The 23,194-nt window shown below is 39.3% G+C and overlaps 1 protein-coding gene across 1 annotated transcript in view; it reads left to right on the top strand.

Annotated features, from left to right (window-relative positions):
- PIEZO2 (piezo type mechanosensitive ion channel component 2) overlaps positions 1-23,194 on the top strand; it is a 316,515-nt gene that overhangs the window by 181,135 nt on the left and 112,186 nt on the right. The window contains exons 6-7 of the mRNA XM_074847751.1: positions 9,228-9,438; positions 12,400-12,613. Of these exons, the coding sequence (XP_074703852.1) occupies positions 9,228-9,438; positions 12,400-12,613 (425 nt within the window). The remainder of the gene's footprint in view (positions 1-9,227; positions 9,439-12,399; positions 12,614-23,194) is intronic.

Below are 23,194 nucleotides of genomic sequence, written 5' to 3'. Positions count from 1 at the left end.
TTTAGAACACATCTCCGAGAAAGATCTGATGTCACAGTCCTTTTAGTTGCTAGCACATTGCTGTTTTTCTTGCCTTCAGATGCAGAGATCTCCTTTAAAGCTGTTTACAGTGGTGCCCATGACACCATCTAGATGACCATCCCATTTTTTCTTAAAGCCTGGGATGGCTATATTTTTCCTAAGATGATTTATTTTTTGTGTTTATCTTAATTTAATTTTATTTTGCCATTATGAAACATTCATCTGACTTGATTAGCTCTCACTGATGTGGGACCCTTTGGCCCTGATTCCTCTAAACATCTTCCCATGTGCAATTTCTTCTCCTTCAACATTTGATTCTCTTCAGAGATAGCGAATAATGACTATTGTGGAAAGTACTACAGGTGATAAAGAGGGAAAGAGAGGATTGGAACTTCTTGGCTTCTTTTAGCTTCCTGATGACACATCTTTTATTCCTCTTTTATATTCTCACTGTCATCTCTATTTAGTATGGCACTGGCCTACCTTTTCTAATTGCTTATAAATATTTCTTTGGTTTTGACCTCTGGAGAACTGGTCCAAATGCAGTTGGTCTTAGTGTGCTTTGAATATGCTGTAAATAGGATTTAAAACCTTATTTATATGGTTTAATAGGAGTAGGTGAGGCTCCCTTACCGCTTCACTTGTGATGTTTGTAGTGGTGAAGTTTGCCAGACCTTACCCAGCTGCCTCCCTCAGTAACAATTCTAATGCATCTCATCTTAACAAGGGTCAAAAGTTTACAAGTTACATTAGCTTCTTGGTTTGATGCACATGTCTTTGGATAAGTCTTAACATAAATACGTAATTATACTACAGCAGTGCCTCAGCTACATAATGTTACATAGTGTAATACATTATGTATTACCAAATGCTGTTAGCCTGTTCAGCATGAAACTTCAGCGTTCACCTGTCCTGCTTTGGTTAGAAACGTGACGTGAGGAAATGCTTCTTGTGGCAGCTCTTCACTGTGGTTGCTAGCTTGCTCTTCTAACAGTCCTCAGTTCCAAATTTTGAGATACAGATGTGTTAACCAGGAGAGGAAAGTCCTGGAACATGGTTGCCTTTGGACGGCCTAAGTGATGAATAACACAGTACAAGAAGGAATCTCTTGGGTCACGGAATTCAGTCTGCTGTATTGCAGGCAGCTGTATCACACAGTTCCCTCTGGAAGGTAGGAAGCACCATCTTGAAAACAGGACAGTTTTTCTTCATCCCATTGCACCTGACAGGACCCTGTTCTGTAATTTTGCTTTTCTGGTGATTAGAAAACATCTAATTTATATTGTACATGTATTCATAACTGCATTATAACCCTTTTAGTTCTTCTACTCTTTTGCTCCAGTATACTGTTTCCTTCTCTAGCATTTATTTCTCTGATATTTTGGGAGAAAAATAATGTGTTTCTTTAAAGGTTGTTCTGCAAGATGAAAGAAGTCAAGTAATTTTGGAGCCTCTTGTAGATTAGATGTCCCATTCTCCTGTTCATCCCAGTAATCTGTGTCTCTTCAGGGTGGTACTGGAAAAGTACCCAAGCCGCTTTGGTATGAGCTGAGGCACTGCTGCAAATAACCACAGCACCATGGTTGAGCTATTTATCATCCTTCTTAGCAAGATGGCTAATGGTATAACATATATATTTCTTGTCCCGGAATTACTCCATATGGGTGCTGTACTGCTTCACATACCTGCACTAGCTCATTTAGAGTTTGTACTGAATTGTGCCTTGTAGTCATAACCCAACTCTTCCTATTTCCTTTTCACTAAAAAAAAAAAAATGTGTTTAATCATCTCAGGCCAAACCACTGAATTCTGCCTGTGAGTTCCCCTCTCTTTTGAATTTGGCTTATATGCCTGACATCTTTTTGAAGTCAAGATGTGAAACTGTATTTCCATATTGGCCAAGTGAGTCTTGTGCTGAAATCACTTGGTGTTTGCTCAGGTGCGATAGGTACATTGGGAAGTGAAATAATCTTTGGCCCTCTCAGTACAATATCTATTGTATACAGGATTTAATGAGTTGCCTTCCTGTTATCCTGCTTCCGAACTGTGCTTGTCTCTATTAATTTTTTATTTTTCATTTCCTCTGAATTCCTAAATGCCTCTGTCCCCTATGCATTTCCAGTAAACGCTGATCCTTTTTTTAGTGACAGACTCTTTCCCACAGAGGATTTTACTGTGGAAATGTATGTCATTCATTACTATCAAACACTGCAAACACACTGAAAGTTATTTCTGATGGTACATCCTTGATGAATGTATCTAATGCTGTGTAGGCCTTTAACCCAAGCTTTAGCACATGTGAGATCTATTAGTGATAAAATTTTTCATTAAGATTCATAGGACTTAAAGTTAGTTTAGGATTTTTCTTTTCAGTGATTCAATTGAGTAATACAAATTTTAGACTACTGTTTAAATTCCAAAATGCCTCTATCTCATTAATGTCACACCTACCAAAATGTTCATTGCAATTGTCTTACACTTGATTAGTTCAGCTTATTTATCAGGGTCTTCCCCTGAGGTTACCCAGTTTTCTCTTTCTGTCCCGGCTTGCAGTCTGCAGCCCTCCCTCCCCATGCACCCCCTGTGCGTGTGTAGAGTGGCACTCCCTTATGGCTTTCACTAGACCCACCTGAGCTCCCTTTGAGCACAACATGTATCTCACCCAAGGTGACCTTAAAGAAGATACTCTTGCTAGGCAGCCCTATTTCTGTAGAGCTCAAATTGAATGACATGTGGGAGTTGTTTATGTGGAAATTTTTGTATCTATTCTGTGGCAGAAAAAGCAGGGAAATCCGCTGCTCACGTGCTGACGCTTTCAAAACAGCTGTGGAGTTCTTCGCTTTCTTGCAAAATTGGAAATTCAATAAATGATTACCTTAACGTGGTTTAGTATTGACTACAGGTTAAAACGACAATAATTTATATCACATTAAGGGCTTGCAAAGTTCCTTTGATGGTAAAACAAGTAGCAGCTGAGTTTCTTTTCCAGCTTTTGTATTCACAGCTGGGTCTGTCTAAAGAACATTGTTATTCTGATTATTTTTTCTGTATGCATTTCTGTATGCACATATGTATGTACTGCTCTATGTGCATGGAAAAAGGCTTTTAGAGCAAGCTTAAAAATAGGAACTTGGTCATGTTATGATATGTTTCATCTAGACTGAGTGGACCAGCTTAGGCAATATCTAGGCAATTGGACTAAAACAATGTGATAGTAGACAGAGAGTCTATTTCTATAGTTCTGCTGGTGTAGTTGAATCAAATAGCTTGTCTCACATGATTCCTCAACCAAATTGTTCATTAAGTGTTTTTTTTCTAAATGAAAAGGAAGTCCAAAAACTTGGGCATAGTAATGGCTTGAACAGACTTGTCTAGACAAAGATGTCTAATAAATTGTATCTGTGCTGCTCTATTAACAGTTATGGAATAAAAATATGATCTTTGATTAGAGGTAAAGAAATAGTTATAGGAAATGATATCTTAATTCTCTGCCAAAGAGTGATTCATGGTTTTACAGTAACAGTCAGCAGGGGGCCATGAGCATGTGCCTCAGGGCATGCAAACTGCAGGGCAGCATGAAGACAATCCAGCTGACTTTAAAGAAACTGGTGTGGCTATCATGAGCAGGGATTAGAAGTCTGTACTGAGGTCTGGGATACTACAGCTAGAGCAGTTCTTGTGGAGACTGATTAAAATTGCCAGAAGGAGGTCGGATTGGCTTGCTCACTCTTGTCTCCTGGCAAAGTGGGTGCACCTATCTTTTCTGCAAGCCAAACCATGCACCTTCAAGGTAATCCAGATCATGAATGCACTTTTCTGGTATCACCGGCAATAAATAACATGGTCTACCATGATGTACGACTCTTCCCTCGTGCTGAACCTGCATACCTGTAGCTGTTTGGGTAAGCCTGCTCCAGGAAGGAGCAGGCTCTGGGAAGTGGCCAGGTGATGGGGTGAGCCCTGCAGCCCCACTGGCAATTCAGAGGCAACAAGAACATGTTTAAATCAGTGACCCCACGCAGTGCTCGTCAGGAGGTTGTTTCAGGCTCTCCTTCACAGAGGTACTTTGCAGAACATAACCACACAAGCAGGTTGCCTTAGGAGCATGGCAGTGCTGCCATACAATCTCATTGCAGGTTGCATTTCTGCCACCTGCAATCCAGACCCTTGGAAAACACAATGTCATCTTGACATTAAGTTTGATAATGAGACTGATCACTGCATCTCTAGAACTTTTTAAATGTCCACATAATACATAGATGAATTGAGCTGACAGAGCAGGAACCATTTAACCTTTGTTAAAAATTCTAAAAGCAACATGTTAAAAGCAGTTGGTGAACTTCATGTAACTGTATGCTTTTTCTCAAGCTTATTTTTTATTTTCTCACTCCTCTCTTTGTTTCCTGGTTCTGACTGGGAGGAAATGTCAAAATACTGCAGAAGAGGCTATTTGTACAATATTTATGAGCCAACTGGAAGGAGGAAGCACCTGAGCTCTCATGAGAACTTATTCTTGTGAGCTTAGCAGTGCACGCTTGAGAAGTCCCAGTAATTAATGCAATGCATTTGCAGGGATGGGAGTTGTGTCCAGTCAGAGACTTGTATATCGTTAGTTGTAACAATTCTAGTTAGTTAAACTTTGTTGCTCTCATTGTTTCAATTTTTGAAGAGTTTCATTCCTATCCTCTCTAGAATCAAAAAGTCAATAAAGGAGCGAACTTGTGTTTACAGACACAATACCATTAAATATAGGTACAAAGCAAGGAGTGTTCTGAAGCAAGAATGGGGGTTAGGTTGGAGCTAAGGCTTCCTATTAGTAAATACATCTCTGGGACTAGAGGATATCTTTGTGCAGTAGTGTTTATACTGTACCAGATGAAACATTTAAAAGTTGGATGTTAATAAAGTAACCCCCAAAGTAGCTAATGGACATTCTGGCCCTGGCCTCAATGGTAGCTGCCATAGCTGCCACAGAGCCTGTACTGTTTCCTTGTCTGTTCTCTGTCTCAATTTGGCAGTTTAAAAAAGTGTTGTACAATAAATACTCCTGGGACTTCCACACGATTGCTGGAAAACCTAAACTGCATTTAGTTTGTTTATAAAAAGTCCTGGGGCCCTACTCTGCAGAGCAAAGGTCATGGAAACACATGTTTATGGCTTCACAAATGCTCTATACTTCTTGAATGGAGAAGTTTATTTGATTTAATCAGCATCCACAGGGATCCTGTAATTGCATAATAACTAATTTATTATGGAAGTAAAAGTATTTTTCTAACTGTAGCCTATGTGGCATGGGTTTGTAGCTTTAAACTAATCCACGTAGTAAAAAGAGCTTTGCAAAACAGCCTGACTGGAGTAATGGTGTTCTGTGATGAGCGTGTACTTGCATGGCTATTTAATCATCAGAAAGTGTTAAAACAACAGGCACATTATCACCATGGTGGATGTAAAAACTGTTCACTGTTTGCCTGCCTTCAGCAATTTGAAGTGCTCAATGTGAGAAACTGGAAAGCCGTCCCAGATAATCCAGTTGGTGGGCGGTGAATGTGAGAGTGGGAGAATCCGAAGTTTTTTTGACATACACTGGAACATGGCCTTTCAGCTACTTTGGGAAAGGAACATGGCCTTTCAGTTACTTGACTTCACCTTGGATACTGAATCACAAACAGATATGTTTGTATACAAAAAAATATCAAATCTATAGTTGTTTAGCTGTCATAGTCTTTTCACGGAAATAATCATTGACTGGGTCATGAAAGACACCACTGGGAGGTAAGATAAGACGAAGGACTAAGGTATCATCCTTAAAAGCACTTGCAGATAGGGAAGAGAGAGATGTAGAAGCTAACCCACCTCTACCAGGGAGCATGCTGGTGCAAAGTCCTGGTCTCTGAAACTAGGCAATCCTTGCACAGCCATATCACTGATAATTCATGCTGTGCTGAAAAGTTGCAAAATGGTGTGCATCTGTTCTGGAAAAGCATCCAGGACTGCAGATTATGGTTGTTGTTGATGATCAGGTTTTCCCACTTGATACCTTGTCATAAACTGAGGAGAGCATTTGAAGAACCCCAACTCCAAACAGACCTTTGTAGTTTTAGAAGGAAAATGTGAGAAATCATTTTGGTATTTGCCGAGGTTCAGAATGTTGACGTTTTCTTTCCAACAGCTGATGACCTCAGTAACAACAGAAGTAGGTTGCTCTGAATTTCCTGTGAGTGTTTGTGCGGTCCTAAATCTTTTGTACAACTTGGAATTCATATGTTCATATCTAAATAAAAATGGAAATACAAGGAAAGTTAACTTTGGTAACTCATCAACTTGCAAGCTTTTAACTATGCTTAAATTTTGGACCATCATCTCCTTCTCAGCTGTATCCTGGTCCAGTGAAATATACTCTTTCCTAGTGCTTCTCCCTGGGCATGCTGTGTCATACGTATCAGTACTAGATTATTAATACTGAACTCTCAAGACAAAATGTAGCCTAAAGGTCCCTCAGATCAGTGAAGCAAGAGTGATTAGCCTGGTCATGTTAAAAAAATCATGGTCCTAGTTATCATGATAGAAAAATCCAAAGACTTGTTTTGAGGAGATCAAGATGTGAAATTGGGCATTTGTCACCTGGGGTGAGGGAGGCAGGCAGTGGGGAGAGACAGAAAAGTATATTGAGTCCCACCTCTCATGGGCTGGTTTTATGTGGTTTTCTTACTTTTGTGTCCCCTTTTTTATTTCATTGTTTGAAGTTATTGTGTATTTTTTTCCAATTTATACTTAAAAATATTTAAATTTTTTCATTTTTCCCTCAAGAACATTTTCTGCTTCTTCATGGATAACATTTTATTATTTTCTTTTGTGACTCTTCAGACTTTTATTTCCTGTTCCTGCATATGTATAATTAAGCATTTTAGACAGCACTCCCATTCAGCTTAAGCTGTAATGAATGTATGAATCCTGTCTTCATTTTCAATGTAGATTTGCGATATTCATAGAGATACGAGTCCTGTCAGTCTCTCATGGAATAACTTATTTATTTTGAAACTGTTCCTATACACTTTTGCATGTAATTGCACATTTTAATGCATATTGTCTTCAGCAAATGAAAAGCACTAGCTGAGGAAACAGGGGTCTCCACACAGACCCATGTATAGTAGGGATGCCATTTCATAACCTTTAAATGTCCACCAGTCTCACTCCTTCCTTCGTTTGGGATATGAACACTACTGAAGTTTTCACTGTTCATTTGTCATATTAATCTCAAGGTGCAGAGCACTAGACCCAGTTCAGGAGGAGCAGGATTGGGCCCAGAAGGACTAGATGAGGAGCAGGTTCATCTAGTAACTACAGCACAAGCAGAAATTATCATAACTTTTGCCCTTTGTATGGCTTTCTCACAGAAACAGCTGTGGCAGAAGTAAGAGCATAATGTTCAGCCAACTGTCAGCATTGTTTCTGAATATTTAATTAGCTCCTGTTTAGATAGAAGCTCAGATATGATCAGCAGTGATGAACAGACAGAATGCCTCTTTGTGCTGCATGGCTCAAAATGTGATGATTGCATGTTTGGGCTGCCATCTCCTCTCCACTATTTTGCATTAAGGATCTAATAGTTCATATGTTGAGAGCTGTATAAGTATATGGTAACAATAAGAAAGCAATTGAAATGCTAGTGTACTCCATTTATAATGGGTATAGCTAGTGAAATAGCTGGATATGTGCAAGAGAAAGGTAGATTTCCCAGATCAACCCTATCATATTTAATATGTATTTCATTGTAAATAGATACTCTTGAGAATAAGCAGGCTTTTTCTGGGCATTCACAACATTATTAATGCTCCAAAGTAAGAGGAGAAAGTTGGCACCAAGCTTAGAAGTGAAATGAAGGAGTCCACAGGGAATTTTTTTCCTTTGGGAATTCACATAACAAAACGGTACTGAAGAATTTGGTTAAGTAGGCTGAGAGTTCAGCTGTTCCTACTGCAATCTTATCTGTTGGTGTGGAATTTTTTGCTGCCAAAGGTCACCAATAAATATAAAACTGCTATTCTGATTAAAAATACCAATAGTCTCTCTTTCTTACTTTCACACACAGAGATACTGCTTGGCCAGAACTAACGTTAGCTAATACAAGTTCAGATTAGTGCCAAAGAAGCTATGCTGTATTACAACAAGTGAGAACCTGGCTCAAAACTACTGCTTTTTTTTTTTTTTTTTTTTTTTTTTTTAAATATGCCCCTACATGTCTGTGAATGACTAATTTTTCCATAAATTTTATCTTTGGGTGGGCCTCTTGCTAATCCTGCAGATGCTCACCGTGGGTTGATGATTTAGTCTGCATCACTCAATAGCTGTGTATATCATCTGGTCTCCAAGATACGATGGAGACTTGATGGTGAAGGCCATTGCCAAATCCTAACAAACTGCTCAAGCATGAGGGGCCTTTACACATTTCCTTCTTTTCCTTTTTCCATTGTGTAGTTCTAAGCCACTGGTCTCATTTCCCTGCTAAATTGTTGCAGATCACTCAAGCTTTCACTACTTCTCTCTTCCTCACTTTTTCTCCTTTTCTTTCACCATCAGCCGATCTCACCATTTCTCATTCTCTCCCAGAGCCTCTGTTTAGTGTATTTTTCCTCTCGCAAACTGTCCTTCAGCCACCAATGAGCTGTCTGTCCATTTATTTCAGCCCTTGTTGCCCTGTCTCAGATCACTCCTACTTGCCCCATTCTAGGTTTTGCATTTAAAGTCTGATAAAGGGTTCATGGGGGAAGGTTTGAAACTTTAGATTTGTTGAGGCACATCAACCAGGAAGGTTGTGCTTAGTGGCTGGAGTTTATACCTGAAGCCACTGAGCCAAAGAAGTGTTTAACAGATAGATAGATAGCAAGATGGAAAGAATGCCGAGCAAACCAGAACAAATTTAATATAAAAATGAACAAGCAGCCTGTTGTGCACATGTAGTACGACTGCAGTCTTTCTCGGAGACAACCCTTAACATCCTTTTTTCTTGAGGCAGATACGAAGTGTGAGCCATCAGCGTACAACTCTAGCTTTAGTACATCTTAACTGTCTTGTTACTTGCACATAGTCAAAGATTATAAGAAGACTGCATTGTTAAATAATATATGCGTGGTTTTTAATTTCAAATTCCTCTGCATCCCTGTCTCTCTCTTTTGCATTCTCTTTTTCTTTCCCCTCTCCTCCTTTAGGCTGTAAGGGAAAAGTTAGAGCCAGATGACGCTTTGATGTATGAAGAAGATCTGGATGATGAAGACTGTGGTGAAGCAGAATTTGAGGAAACGATGAAATTAAAACTGCTACGTAGAATTGCCTCCCTAGCATCCAAACTGAGGGAGTTTATTGGCAACATGATAATCACCACTGGAAAAGTTGTTGTTACGATTTTACTTGGTTCAGCAGGTTGGTGCATTTGAAAAATTTCCTCCAGAGTCCATTAGATTATGTGTTTAACAAATGAGTTTTCAGCGCTTTGGCACCTGCGGGAATAACAATGGAAATTTTTAAGGGAAAAGAAATTGCTGCTGATTTTATTTAAATTAACTTTTTGGCAGGCACTGGAATATGCTGAGTTGCTTAATTTATTTGTACTAATACTGTGTAGCTCTAACATTCCATATACAACTCTCACAGTTGCTGTTATAACTAAATGGTGAATGGTTGTATATGCTAAATGACTATATATTATATATATTATAATGTGAATTCTAGCTTTGGTTCTGTCACTTCCAAGTGTAAAACAGAATTGTATTCACATAACCTTTAAAAAAAAGAAAAAAAAATTAAAAAGATTAATAGGCCAGCCATTTAGTGTGTAAAAAGAGTGATAAGCAGACTTCATGTTGGTTTTTGATGTGGTTGGTAAAATAGCTGTTTTGATATGATATAGACAATGTTTTTATAAGGCATGTGATTTAGTACCACATAACCATGTACAGCCAGAATTAATTAATGTAATTAATGAATTCACAATTAGATCATGCAATTGTAAATTGGCATTTATCTGCCTGCTCACATGTTTGAATGGAGTCCTTACATATAAAGTATAAGTGTATACTTAACATGTAAGTATACTAGTATATGAAGTATAAAACAATAGTACAAAAAATCATAGAATCATCTAGATTGGAAAAGACCTTGTAGATCATCCAGTCCAACCATTAACCTAACACTGACCGTTCTCAACTACACCATATCCCTCAGTGCTGTGTCAACCCAACTCTTAAACACCTCCAGGGATGGGGACTCCACCACCTCCCTGAGCAGCCCATTCCAATGTCTAAAAACCTATTCTGATATTGATATTTGATATTGAATGACAAGGACTGGTCAGGTGTGTCCCTTTTAGTAAGGCAGGTTCTTTCAGTAAGGTAAGGTTATCTGACAGCCTTACATGTAGCCAAATGCAAAGTAATAAATCTAAAAAGGGATAAAAATAGGTTATGTGGATTGCCATGGCACCTGACATCCAAGAAGAGAGATGCCATTAAAAAAAAAAAAAAAAAGCCTGTTACCATTCTGAAGTTGCACGGTTGAACATCACCTAGGGAGGATGAAGCAGAAGGACCATGCAGCAGTGGCAGGGGGCAATTTCTTCTGAGTGGTGACAGGCAGCTTGTCTGCAGGACTCCAACACACACTGAGAGCTGGGAGGTGTTTGGAGGAGAGTTACAAAAAGGACTTGAGGTCTGGGAAGTCTGTATTCCAGAGAGAAACCTAGAGCTTAATTAGTTAAATACTTCCTTACTTACCATGCCAAGGAAAAAAAAAAAAAAATGATGAATGGTGATTTGACTACAACCTTAAAGTACTGACAAAGGTACAAAGTGCCTCCATTTTTTTAACAGACGTCTCATCTAGTAGAAGTTATAATACGAGCCAATAGTTAAGTGGTAAACCTAGGCTATTTTCAGACCAGAAATAAATTTTGAATTTTTCACAGCCAGAGTAATTGTCCATAATAAACAACATATTTATGGATATAGTGGATTTTCCTTCTCCTAAAGTATTAAATAAAGACAAAGTATCTCTTTGAAAGAAGAAAGGAAATAGTTACACGCTTGAGGCAGAAATTGCTGGGTAAAGTTTTACGGCCCCCATCATGAAGGCACTCAGAATAGATGATCCCGGTGGTCCTGTCATGCTTTTAAATCTGTGAGCCTATGGAAAAGCCACCAGAGACAGAGCAGAGACAGAGCAGAGACAGAGAACCCTAGGCTAAAGACTTGGTCTAAAATACAATGCGAAAGATGTGATGGTGAAGCTCAAGCAAAATGACTGTGGATAAGAGGCTTTACAGCACCTGGACTCAACCCAATGGGGGACCAACCCCTGGAGCGCTGCCCCCAAAAAACATGACAAGCTGGCACCTGACAAGGTGCAAGTCCTCCTGCCAGAGTGACTGGCCCAGCTGCAGGGCCAGCAGGTGTACCGGAGCTGCGGGCCACCAGGAACCTGCAGGTCTGTCCTGAGGAAGGTGGCTCCTAGACATGCCCTAGTAAAAAAAAATCAAAAATAAATAGAGACAGGTTTCCCTGTAAACTTCAGTACTGTTACTTTAGAGACTCCAATGAACTGCTGTGCTGGATGTAAGCTCTCTCATGTCATTTTCTCATGGTTGCCACTCTTAGACATGTATGTCTTTCCTGCTTCCTCACTTATTTTTTGTAGGCTACCTGCAGAGTATTGGGTCTGCTTCACCAGTTAGACATTTTCACAAGTGAAATACTCTGCTACATGTGCAAGAGCAAAACCAATATATATATGTAAGACAGCAGCATCTTTGTCATATGTAAATTACATATAAATAAATAAATTACATATAAATAAAATAAAACATTTAGTGAATATTTTCTAGATTTTACCTAGATCTCTTATTTTCAGTATATGCATTAGGGTGGGTTTTTTTGTTTGTTTTAATAACTTAAGATATCTGAAGATTTATATGAGAAGGCTTTTCGCTATTCATCCATTATGCCATTTTAGCATCTTGTACTTAAAATTAATTTTGAAGTCTAATACACTGGTGTTCTCAGGCACTACTGGCTGTCCTTGCAGCCATGATTCTGTTTTTCTCTATGCTTTGTGAAACATCTTTACAAAGAGAAGATTTCATCTCAGGAGAATGTCTGGAGAGTGGTTGTGTACTAAGTGCTAAGGTATGACATAAGTGAATTGAACAAAAAGAAGAATCTCTTCTAGTCTCAAAGTTAATAGTAGTCTTAAGATCTAATTGTAATTGTAATAATTAGCATAAATGCTAATTGGTTTAAATTGTTTAATACACTTCTTGTCAGACTTAATGTTTAACAAATGCTGATATTTCCCACACTTTTCCAACCCACCATGTTTTTATTTTTACAGGTATGATGGTGCCATCTTTGACTTCAGCTGTGTATTTCTTTGTATTTTTGGGCCTGTGCACATGGTGGTCCTGTTGCCAAGCATTCGATCCGCTGATATTCAGCTGTCTGTGTGTATTAATGGCTATATTCAGTGCGGGGCACTTGATTGGACTTTATTTGTACCAGCTACAGTTCTTTCAGGAGGTTGTACCACCAAAAGATTTCTATGCCAGGTGAGAGATACTCCTTTCATATTTAGTTGTGGGCACATGATGCAGTGCTCTCTTATCACATGTTGATGCAAATGCTATTCCACATAATGCTTTGACAAATGTTATGCATAACTTCATGTTCAGAATTGGAAGAGTCGAAGCATTTCAGCCTGAATGGTTTTGAATGATAGAGTGGTGAAAGTCCCACCTGGGCAATTGTATGCAGAGAGCTGGGACAGCTTAGAAGGGGAAGGTGATTTTGATTTTGGTCAGAGTGATCCTCAGATATGAGTGTGAATGATTTGGCTAGGATAGGAGATAAAGGAAATAGGTGGCAGTATTGATGCAAGGGCAGTGTACACATGCACATTTTTTGCATGTACATGTAAAGGAAAAGAAATGCTCTGGGGTCTAATGTCATAGTGTCTTAACTGGGGCAAAATGCATGTTGCATGTGTGGTGCCATCCTTGTGTGCAGAGAATGAGGGCTGCTGTGGTACTTCGCATGCCATGCATAATATTAGACTGTTAATATAAAAATTCTCTCTGGTCACACAGAACATGCCGGTCCTATGTTCATACCAACGGCTACATCACTTAAGTCAAAAGCAGCCTTTCTATTTAATGCTGCAGTAAATATTGATTGGATGTGATTTTACTGACCCTTTAATTTTTTACATACTGTAATCTAAAATAAGATGAAGTAATGGATGTATTTTACTCATTACTACTTTTTTTTTTTTTTCCTGATGGATTATGATTACAAATTGTTTTTTATGGTATGTATTTTTAGTGCTGTAGTAATCCTTACATTAAACTAAATGTAAACCTTAACCTTATTTCTGGTAAGCCTATTGTTCCTTTTAAGTATTATAAGTTGAAGGTGAAAGGATATTAGATGTACCATGGAGAGTCAATTAATTATTTATATCTCAATGCACCATTAAAAACAGTAAAAAATGAGCTGCCTAGCTACTGTAGCTGTTACTTTAATATTTATTTTTACATTTTATTTAGTACGGGTTAATAGATGTGTGTTTTGTGATGTTGGAAGTGCTGACTTGAGGAGGCTGATTGGGGGGGTAACACCTGAAAAATAGGAAAATATCTGCTTAGTTTAGGTTCTTTTGTGCCACCTAGAGGTCAGCATAGGAGAATGGTTGGTTTCTAGTAACAAATAGCTAAAATGCTCACAACTTCTGTAAAACCTTATATTACTTTCTCCGTATATTAAGAACAAATAGAAAACATGGCTTCAAAAATCTCAACTATTTGGCTGGCTATGAGGATATAATCTCACAGTGTTTATCTCTAGACACCAATAGCAAGGAAGTATGTGTTTCATACCATTTTTTCGAGAACACATGAAACTCTCTTCATATACATCATTTGTAAAAGTCCCTTTTTTCTTTTTAATATTTTCTTATTAATTTTAAATCACATTTTTATTTTCTTTAATTTTCAATTAATATAGTCTCAAGATTATTTTCTGCATTTAGTTATTTTTTGTAAATAATGTAATTCTACATTTTATGATAAAATTTCACTCAGTGCAAATATGCCACTTAGTCACTAATTTCTGAGATGAAAAAAATCTGATTGCAAGTAAGTTGCTTCTGCCTCATTGCAGAAAATAAAAGCACCTTCAGATTTTGGATTTAAAAAAGTCCCAGTGTTGAATTTGGAGTTTTGTAAGCAGAAAATGATGTTACCTTCTTGCAGACTTTCTCCTGAACTGGTACTGTTGGGTACTCTGCCTTTTACACGTGATGTCATGTGAGGGACCGATGGTCTAAATTACATAGGAAATTATTTTTGAATATACAAAACACTGATGACAACTCAACAGAAGGTGCAGTAAATATAGCTTCCTTGTTTCTTTAATCAGAGTTCTTTCTACTCTGGATTTACTTTGATCAACTTTCAGGGAAATGTGTTTGAAGAGCATCAAGACAGGTGTTATCAGTGGTTGGAAGTGCAAATCTGTGAGGAAAAGTCACTAATATGATTTTTAATGATTGGAATTGGACTGGTATATAAGCAGTGGCTAGAGGAGGAAAATGAGAGACACATGAACTTCAATGGTGCAGCAAAAATATTTTAGCATTTTTCATCCTAGAAGAAATTTGATACCTTGCTATTTTATGTACCATTTTGGTTTCAAGCAGAGCTAAATATGCAGAATTCCCATTAATACTAGTGGGTGGCTTGCATGAGTAATTTATATGCTGAGAAAATAATTTGATTCCCCAAATTCTTCTCTGCTGTTCTCACCCAGAATATGCTGTTTAATGTCTTTTTGCAAGAGGAGAACAGCAGATCATCGTCGTACCTACTCAGTTGTGTGAACTCTCCTTAGTTTCAGTAAACTCACTGTATGAAAAAAAAATCCAGCAAGTACATGTATTTGCATGTGTTAGCTTTAGTGATATTACAAACTGACCTTTATCCATATATGAAGGGGAGCTGAAACATAAGAAGGGCTTTTATTTCTTTCATTTCTCTGTAAAGTTTTGAGGGCTCGATCCCCAGGTTAAGCTCTCCTCACATGCAAGGGCAGATGTGAAAACTACCTCTGTTGGGCTGCTGGGGGATATTATTTCTCTCTGTAGAGCATAAGGATGGTATTTTTAAAAGCTGCTGACATTGATATTTCTGGACTTGATTTCTCTAGTTGACAAGAAATGTACAAGTTGTTTCTGATCAGTAAAAAATGTGTTGTCTCTGAACAGTAATGCATTCAGCATGCCTCTGTATTGATTGATTTCAGACTAAATGAAGTTAAACTATACACAAACAAGCTGGAAAGTTCTCAAGTAACAGTATCTTTCAGCTAAGATTTGCATCATCCTTGTGCTGCTCCTTCCTTTTAAGAATGCTTAACTCAAAATTCAGCACTTGTGATTGTAAGAAGTGACTGAATGGTGTCACCAGAAGCAGTTTTCTTGGAAGGGATAGTCTGAAATCTGGTGAATTTACATATTTTTCTCTGAAACCCTGTGGGACTCTGCAAGCAAAGTACTTCCCCCCAAACTAGAATATTGTGATAACGTAGCCCTGTGTATTTGCCACAGTGCTGTTAGCAAACTTGAAGGGATTGATCGTCTACAAAGTTTCAGATCTACTGTTGTGAAATGCCATCCATTGTGCACTAGAATCTGCAGACTGAAAAAATGTATAGGGTACTGAAGAGTCTGAAGTATAGCTGATGTGTCAGGGGTAGGCATGCCAGTGGCAGAACTTGCATGAAGCTGCCTCTGCCACTAACAGCTTTTCTTCTCTAGACCAGCCCACAGTGGAGAAGTGAGCAGCAGTTGTTCAAGGCAGTGCTCTAACTGCTTTGGAAAGCATGGTCCTAAATGGTGCAGGAGGACCAGTGTAAATAAGGCTGAATCTACCCTTCATTTAGGAGTTATGTAGTTTCATAAATTAGCACTGGTTAATTACCAACTGATCTTTCAAATAAAATGTCCACACTCATTTATAACTTCATTTAAAATAGGTATCTTTTGTGTTCATTTGTTGCCATATTGCAAAATTGGTAATTTACAGAGATGGGAAAACAATAGCAAGAAGTAACCATTTAAAGCAAAATTCAAAAAATATCATATTTCTGCCATAAAATTCTTTTCACCTGAGTTAACAAAAACAAGTCAATGAGCTAAAATGATTTTAGAAATTATGTACACAGTGCCACAGCCTGAAAAAATACGCAAGAATATGTTTGCCATTTTTCAGATTGCTGCCTCCTTTCTTCCTGATGTTGTTTATTTTGGCAAAAGGATGTAATTGGGGCAACGATAAGGCCTTGCCAACATGAAGAAATAGGATCAGTGCAGTGGTATGAGGTTTATCCTGAGTCAGTAAAGTTATTCCTGTCCAAAACTGTGCCTATAAGCATATTCATTTAAAGATCCAGTAATCCAATGTAAATGAAAACCTATGTGCTTTCTTAGAGTTTTAGGTCTGCCTTCTATTGCTTGTAGTTTTCAGACAAGTAATGTTCAAAATGGTTTAAATACAAATGGTTTAATCTATGGGAAGGCATCAGCTTTATAAAGTGAGGCAAACCTAGGAGTCCAGGGAGTGTCATCCACTTCACACTGGTATGTTATTTCACATCTCCTTTAAGAGAATGGGAATTTGGAATTACAGAACTGATTGATTGTTTTGTTACAATCTGAGTGGGGAAGTCTAATCTAAGGCTGTCTTTTCAACAGGAAATTCTCATCTGAAAGATGCCTATAAATCTCCTTAAGCAGGACTTTTTAAATAGGTTCTAGAGTGATTAGTAATAAGCTTGCTTAAATGACTCATTTTTGGAGGGAGTGTGATATTGATATTTGCTACAGATTGTAGATTCAGAATATCCAGTTTGTTTTCAGATCTATCTGAGATGAGTCCAGCCCAAAATCCTCCATTTGAACCTCCCTGAAAGCTTTGATCTAGATTCAGAATTTGTAGCCCAAATGTTCTGTTTATCCAGGGTAATAAATGAACAAACGCTTAAGCACAGTCTCAAAAATATTCCTGGAGTTGTCAGATCAGGGTGGGACATCCAGCAATAATTTTTTTCTCTAAATTAGAGTCTAAGCATGCTAATAAAATCTCAGCAGGAGAGCAAATACTGCCAAAATAGCAAGATGTAGCTGATCGATTCCTTGTTGGCAGTGTCTTGCCTCTCTCTGGGGCAAGGCACTGATCTCCCGCTGCTTTTGTTGCTCCACTGTAGCCAAGAATGGGGAAACATGTTTCACCTGAGCTACAGCCATTGTTAGTCCTTGCTGCAGACCATCTTTAGCACCTGTCTCAAAGGTGGATCACCTCTGAGAGGCAGAATAGCCTTACCCCTATATGAATTTCAGAGGTTTTTGGAGTTGACTTGTAATCTGGTCATAAGCCAGTGTTTGACAAGACGGAGTATTTGAAGTTCATTTATGTATCTTATAGTGAGCCCTTTGGCCGCAACAGCTTTCATGCCTTTTGCCTGATTTTTTTAGCCACTTACCACGGTACTGGAGCACCCACTGCCAGGGCAGGGACCCCTGGATACATGACATATAAAGACACTCCACTGCCTTTCTGTTTCCATCACCCTCTATCAGCAAAAGCACACTTCATAGTCGCAGATCATGCTCCAAACCATGCCAGACTAGCCACCACGTTTGTCATGATGACCAGATTAGGTTTGAGAGCCAGGATTTCTCCTTTGCAGAGGAAGAGAAGTTAGCTAAATGACCTTATTCTTATGGAAGTTTTGCAGCTGAGTTTCATATTAGCTGTATAATGTACCACATCTTAGGAGACTTTTAATTCTACTTAGAAGGCTTTAGCTTATGTGCTTTCTTAGAACTTTATGTTCAGCTTCATTATCTTTTTTTAAATTATTTTGCAAAGTAAGTGAATTATTCTGTTAACAGCTTAGAAATGCAAGTTCAGACTCCTGTTGACAAAAGACAGTAATCATCCTTGCTATTATCATAATCTCTTTCTAAACTGAGAGATAGTCCAGGGCAGGTGGACTCATCTGGGCTTCATTTCCCATGAAAGATTGTAGGAAATGATCTTTTGAGTACCCTTCCAACTTGGGCTGTTCTATGATTCTGTCATTCTAAGTGCTCTTCTGAATTGCATGATTCTGCAAAAGTTGTTTTGTCCCACGATTTTGTGCACCGTACAAAGTAAGTTTCTCAATATTATACTAGGAAATGCTTCTTTACTACACAGTAAACAGTCCATTTGCTATCACCTGAACCATCAGAGTCTGGGCAGTCTTCATTTTTTATTAACTACCTAATTAATGTATATCTGGTGTCTAAAAAGGTTCACGCCTATAGCTGTGGCTGGTGAGCAGACAGTTACCAGAATTCATGACAGGATGGTGGAAGAGTTGAAAAAATAGGTGAACCAAGGAATACTGGAAAATTCATAGCAAATCTTCTAACCTTCTCCATTACATTTGTTTCTCCTTCGGAAGAGGAAGTCTAGTGGTTCTTAACAAATTCTTATATTCTTTAGTTCCCTTTTAGTGTCTTACTTCACTGGAACAAGCTGGTGTGGTTTATATCAGCAACTGCTCAAGATGACTGACAAAGAAAGAGTCCTATTTAGTGAACCCCACTCAGAATTTCATTACAAATTCAACTTTTTACAAGACTGAAAAAGATTAATATAACTTTGACTGTTTTGAGTTTTGCGGTTTAGGCCATTCTGATAGCACTGTCTGGAATATCCAAATGCGATAGGAGAAGCAGTGGTGGAGTTCCCAGTCAGTTGTAGAAAGAAAGCCTTAGAAGTGTCGCAAAACTACTCTCTCTTGTGAGATTTCCAGCTTAGTGCCTGCCACATGGGCATTCGGAGATCCATCCAAAATGAATTCAACTCTTTCAACGCTTATTCAGAGGGATTCCTTGGAGATTCACTCATCAGCGGACATGTTATAAACGTCGATGCTCCTCTCACTTTATAGGAGAGTTGTACTCAACATTGATTTAAAATGGTTAGCTCAGGTTTTGGTGGAAGTCCAGTGGTGACAACAGGGAAGTCAGTGCAAACTTACCCAGCTTTACTAGGGAGAATTTGTAGCCCTTGCTGGTCTTTACATGATTGTTAATACTCATCTCTTTTTGCTATATACTGCAGTTCTTTAAAATCGGCAAATTCTTGTTTGTGCCAGGATTTACAGCAAATTTGAAACTTTCTGAAAAAAACACAACAGATGAACTAGTAAGTAAACTGCAGCGATTTCTCTGGCAGAGCAGCCCTTCCCAGTCTCCCTGGCAGTCTGCACGGTGGTACTCTCCATCCCTGCAGCAGAGCTGTCGGCATTCATCATAACTGCTGCCCTGCACGAACTGCCAAATTTAGCCTTGGCAGAAGCAGGCACAGCTTTATTCACATTGCTGGCATTGCACCACAGGTATTTACATCCCTCTATCTTCTCCTGGACTTGAAAGGGATGTAAACCAAGAGACATGCTAAGACCTTTTAAAAACAACAGGTCTCTGCACGTGGGAAAGACCAGTTTCCGAGCTGTGTTTTTCTACAGCAGCGAGCCTGTGACTGGTGAGCTCTCTGGCAGCCTGGTGGGGCTGGCCCTGGCCACAGGTGGTTCTCGTTAGTGGGGAGAGGGGGGCCTTGGCGCTTCCAACAACTTGTGTGCTGTGTCCGGAAACTGAGCGTAAGCTGCAAACATAAAAATCAGTCACCATCGCATGACATAATGTTGGCGAATTGCCACTTCCTTGCTGTCTCCTGCCCTCAAATAGCCGTGTGTTACCGTAAGAACAGCCAAAGGTGCCTCCTTCTTGGGATGTGTTGTAATGTCAGGATGAGAGGGACAGAGGGACATGACAAAGATTTTATGAGTGCTGTTGTATTCTGATTTGAAATGGGTGTGCAATTGCTCTTGTAACAGAGCCTTCCCACTTTTGCATCCACTAACCCATCTGACTGGTGTGGCACCAGCACACCTCTCCACTAACAGCAGCTCTGCTCATGGTCAGGGAGAGCTGGATCATTCCACTTCCCCCTCCTCCCACCATGCGTCTGCTTGCCTGTATCTGGTTCCTACGCTGACACTTGAATACAGACTCATGACCATCATAGGCTGTGTGGACATGCAGAGGATGACTGTGAAGAAGTGACCCTTTAATTTTCTTCTCATATCATTTAAAGAACACAGATCTGCATGCTATGATCTTTGAGCAACTGTCTGAAAAAAGGGACAGAGAAGGGATGGACAGACATCACCCGCTTTCCTCCTACCGGATTCAGATAGCTATTGCTTTTTTGGTATTAGGAGATGTGGATTATAATTAGCAAACTTCTCTTGGCATTACAAGCTTGTTTTTACTGTTTTTCTGAGGTCTGCTCGACAGCCTTTATTTTCATACTTTGGCATGCCCAGAAATTGTGATGATAAATATTTAGCACTTATGTAGCTCTTTGTGTTTTCAGCTCAATATATAAACATTGACAAAGGAATCATCCCACATTCCTCAGAGGTAGTACAAAAGGCAGCCCTGACTAACCTCAGTCAAGCACACACCAGGGAGTTAGTCCTTGTCTGCATGAGAGGCAGTCTCCATCAGTTTCTCTATAAACACTCAGAGTAGATGTGCTTCATCTTCTGTTTATGTTCGTTTAGCTGAATTTGGGAACATACTGATAAAAACTGAGCCAATCAGGTACAGTTTATAGCTGATTTAAAATCAGCTATGTTATACAGCTTTGGTTTTGAAATTAGCTAATTAGGCATTTTCCCCACATTTCCCAAGCCTTATTGTTCATTATCCCATTATCTCCTTTCCCATATCCTGCTATTTTATTTTCTGTTTAAAAACAAATGGGAATCATAACTTGCATTTCTGCTTTAGTGCATTCTCTGCTAAAAAATAATATCTTATTTGCTTATATTTTCTACTGTAGAATCTCTTAATTTAGGTATCAATCACTCTTGCTTTTGTTCCAATCCATTTCACCACCAGCTGAGTAAGTGGAAAATCTCTTTATCCTCTGCATGCATCACTGAACTTAGCAGATTGTCCCAGTGTGACTGAAAAGTATCATCATTCCCTTTCAGAGGTGGAAAAATTCCCTAAAAGAAAAGTTAGATGAATTGCATACTGCCCCCCACCCCGGGTAGCCAGAGCTTGGAGTAAAACCCGAAGTTTTTGGCTGCAGTCTGTGTCCTTAGGCTCCTAGATCACAGACCAAGTTACCTCAAAGTTAAAATGAGTATGAAGCTACACCTTAAATCAATTTCTGTTCTTCTGCATCTTTTATTCTAAGAAGTAACAGTAAATCTCTTAAGCTGGCAGGCAGTTGTATGGTTAGTTGTTGTGTGGGTCACTTGCATGTTCTGGTCCACCCCATGTTCTAGCACCACCCCGCTAAATGCTGATGTTCACTGGGGATTTTTGAGCATGGTTTCCTTTCCCTAAATTATTTCTGCTGAAGCGTTACACTCAGTGGCCTAGCTGCGTAATGGCATCCGTCTTTCTCCCAGCACCTGAGTTTAGGACAACAAGGCCATCTATGGGCTGCGCTACCTGCTTGAGTGTTGGGAGCAGGCTGTCCTCCTTTCACATCCCCTGCTCTGCTTGTGTGAGACTTTCTGAGGTGAGACTTTCTGTTGGCTCCTTTCCTTTCAGCAGCTCTGCCAACTCACTTTGAAAAACCAATAACCTCAGTTACTAATTGGCGCGGAAAGACGTCGTTAAGCTGTGCCTCCTGCTGTGTGCTGAGGTGTCCAAGCTCACCCTCTGGCAAGGGGAAGCCTTCTTGCCCATGCATGTTTCTGAACATATCTTCAGTTTTCCCTCTTCCGCTTTCCACATAGCTCCTTAGAAACCTGGACCTGTTTTCTCATTACTTTCATCTCTGAGAAGAAAATGCAACTAAACATTAAAAATTTTTAGTTTTGTTGGCATGATTTGAGTGGCGTCCTTCCCCTTGGAGTGCTGTTCAGTATGAGTTGCTTTTTGTTTCCCTGTACAGTTACAGGGATCGGGCATGTACATGAGGAAGGGGAGTGTTTGGGAAACCACTGTGCCTGGTGCCAGCCAGCCTCCTCCACCGGGGTGACTTTTATTTCTCCATCCTCTCATCCCAGCAGTGCTGCCTCAGGTCCTGCAGCCTCCATGCTTCCTGAGTTTCCTCTGGTTTGTATCTGAAACTGTTTGAAAAAAAACCTGCCACATTTACAGTAGTTTTATTTTAGTGACGGAACAACTATCTACCTATTTCTCTACCTAACAAGTGAGCCAGGCTGCTGCTGTCAGCGCAGTGACACTGCTGGTCCTGGTGAGGAAGGACTGTGTGGAAGGAGACACTCTAGCTAAGGTATCAGGTAGGGGCCCTAAAGCAATTTCTTCTGCAGCTTTATCCCCATTTCACCTTCTTTTTGCCATCCTGTCTGGTGGTCCTCCCTCTGCCAGATGGTCAGCTGTCTGACTGGGATGAAAAGATGCTGGAGTCACTGCTTCAGCACCTTTCTGTATCAGATTATCACCTCTGGAAGTCCCAGCAAAGACCCCCAAAGGCTACAGCAACATTGCTGCTTTTCTAGCTCATTTATGCACTGAAAAGAGCAACACCAATATGAATGCTCACCAGAAACTCAGGGCACAGCTGAGCTGTGTCATGGGTAATGAAACAGTTTGGGAATCCAAAGAGGCAACCCACTGATAGGATAAATCATCTTCATGTGAGGCTTTTGAAGATGGGTTTTGTCACAGTAAACATGATATTAATAGACCCACATCTACTATTAGTGATAACAGTGAAGAATTATTGCCTCTAAGACAATGAAAGCATACTATGAGCTTTTGGAATAGAAAGTCAGTACAAAGCTTGATTATTGGATGAAAAGTGGTATATAACTCACAAATCTTTATGTTCAGACTTAAATTCCCCTCAGGGCAGCTGCTTTATTTCAGATATATGAAGTATTTGAATGTCTGAAGTTTGGTCATTTTTAATGGATGTCCAGTCCTTAACAGCTTCCAGTCACATAGTCTCAGAGAAAATTCCATTATCTGATTACTTTTTTTAAAAAAAAAAAAAAGGTTATAGAGCAGATACTATTTAACATCCTCT

This window comes from Strix aluco, chromosome 1, assembly GCF_031877795.1.
Source record: "Strix aluco isolate bStrAlu1 chromosome 1, bStrAlu1.hap1, whole genome shotgun sequence".
Lineage (NCBI taxonomy): Eukaryota > Metazoa > Chordata > Aves > Strigiformes > Strigidae > Strix > Strix aluco.
The sequence above is the reverse complement of the archived record's forward strand: the minus strand, read 5'-3'. Positions and strand labels throughout refer to the sequence as shown.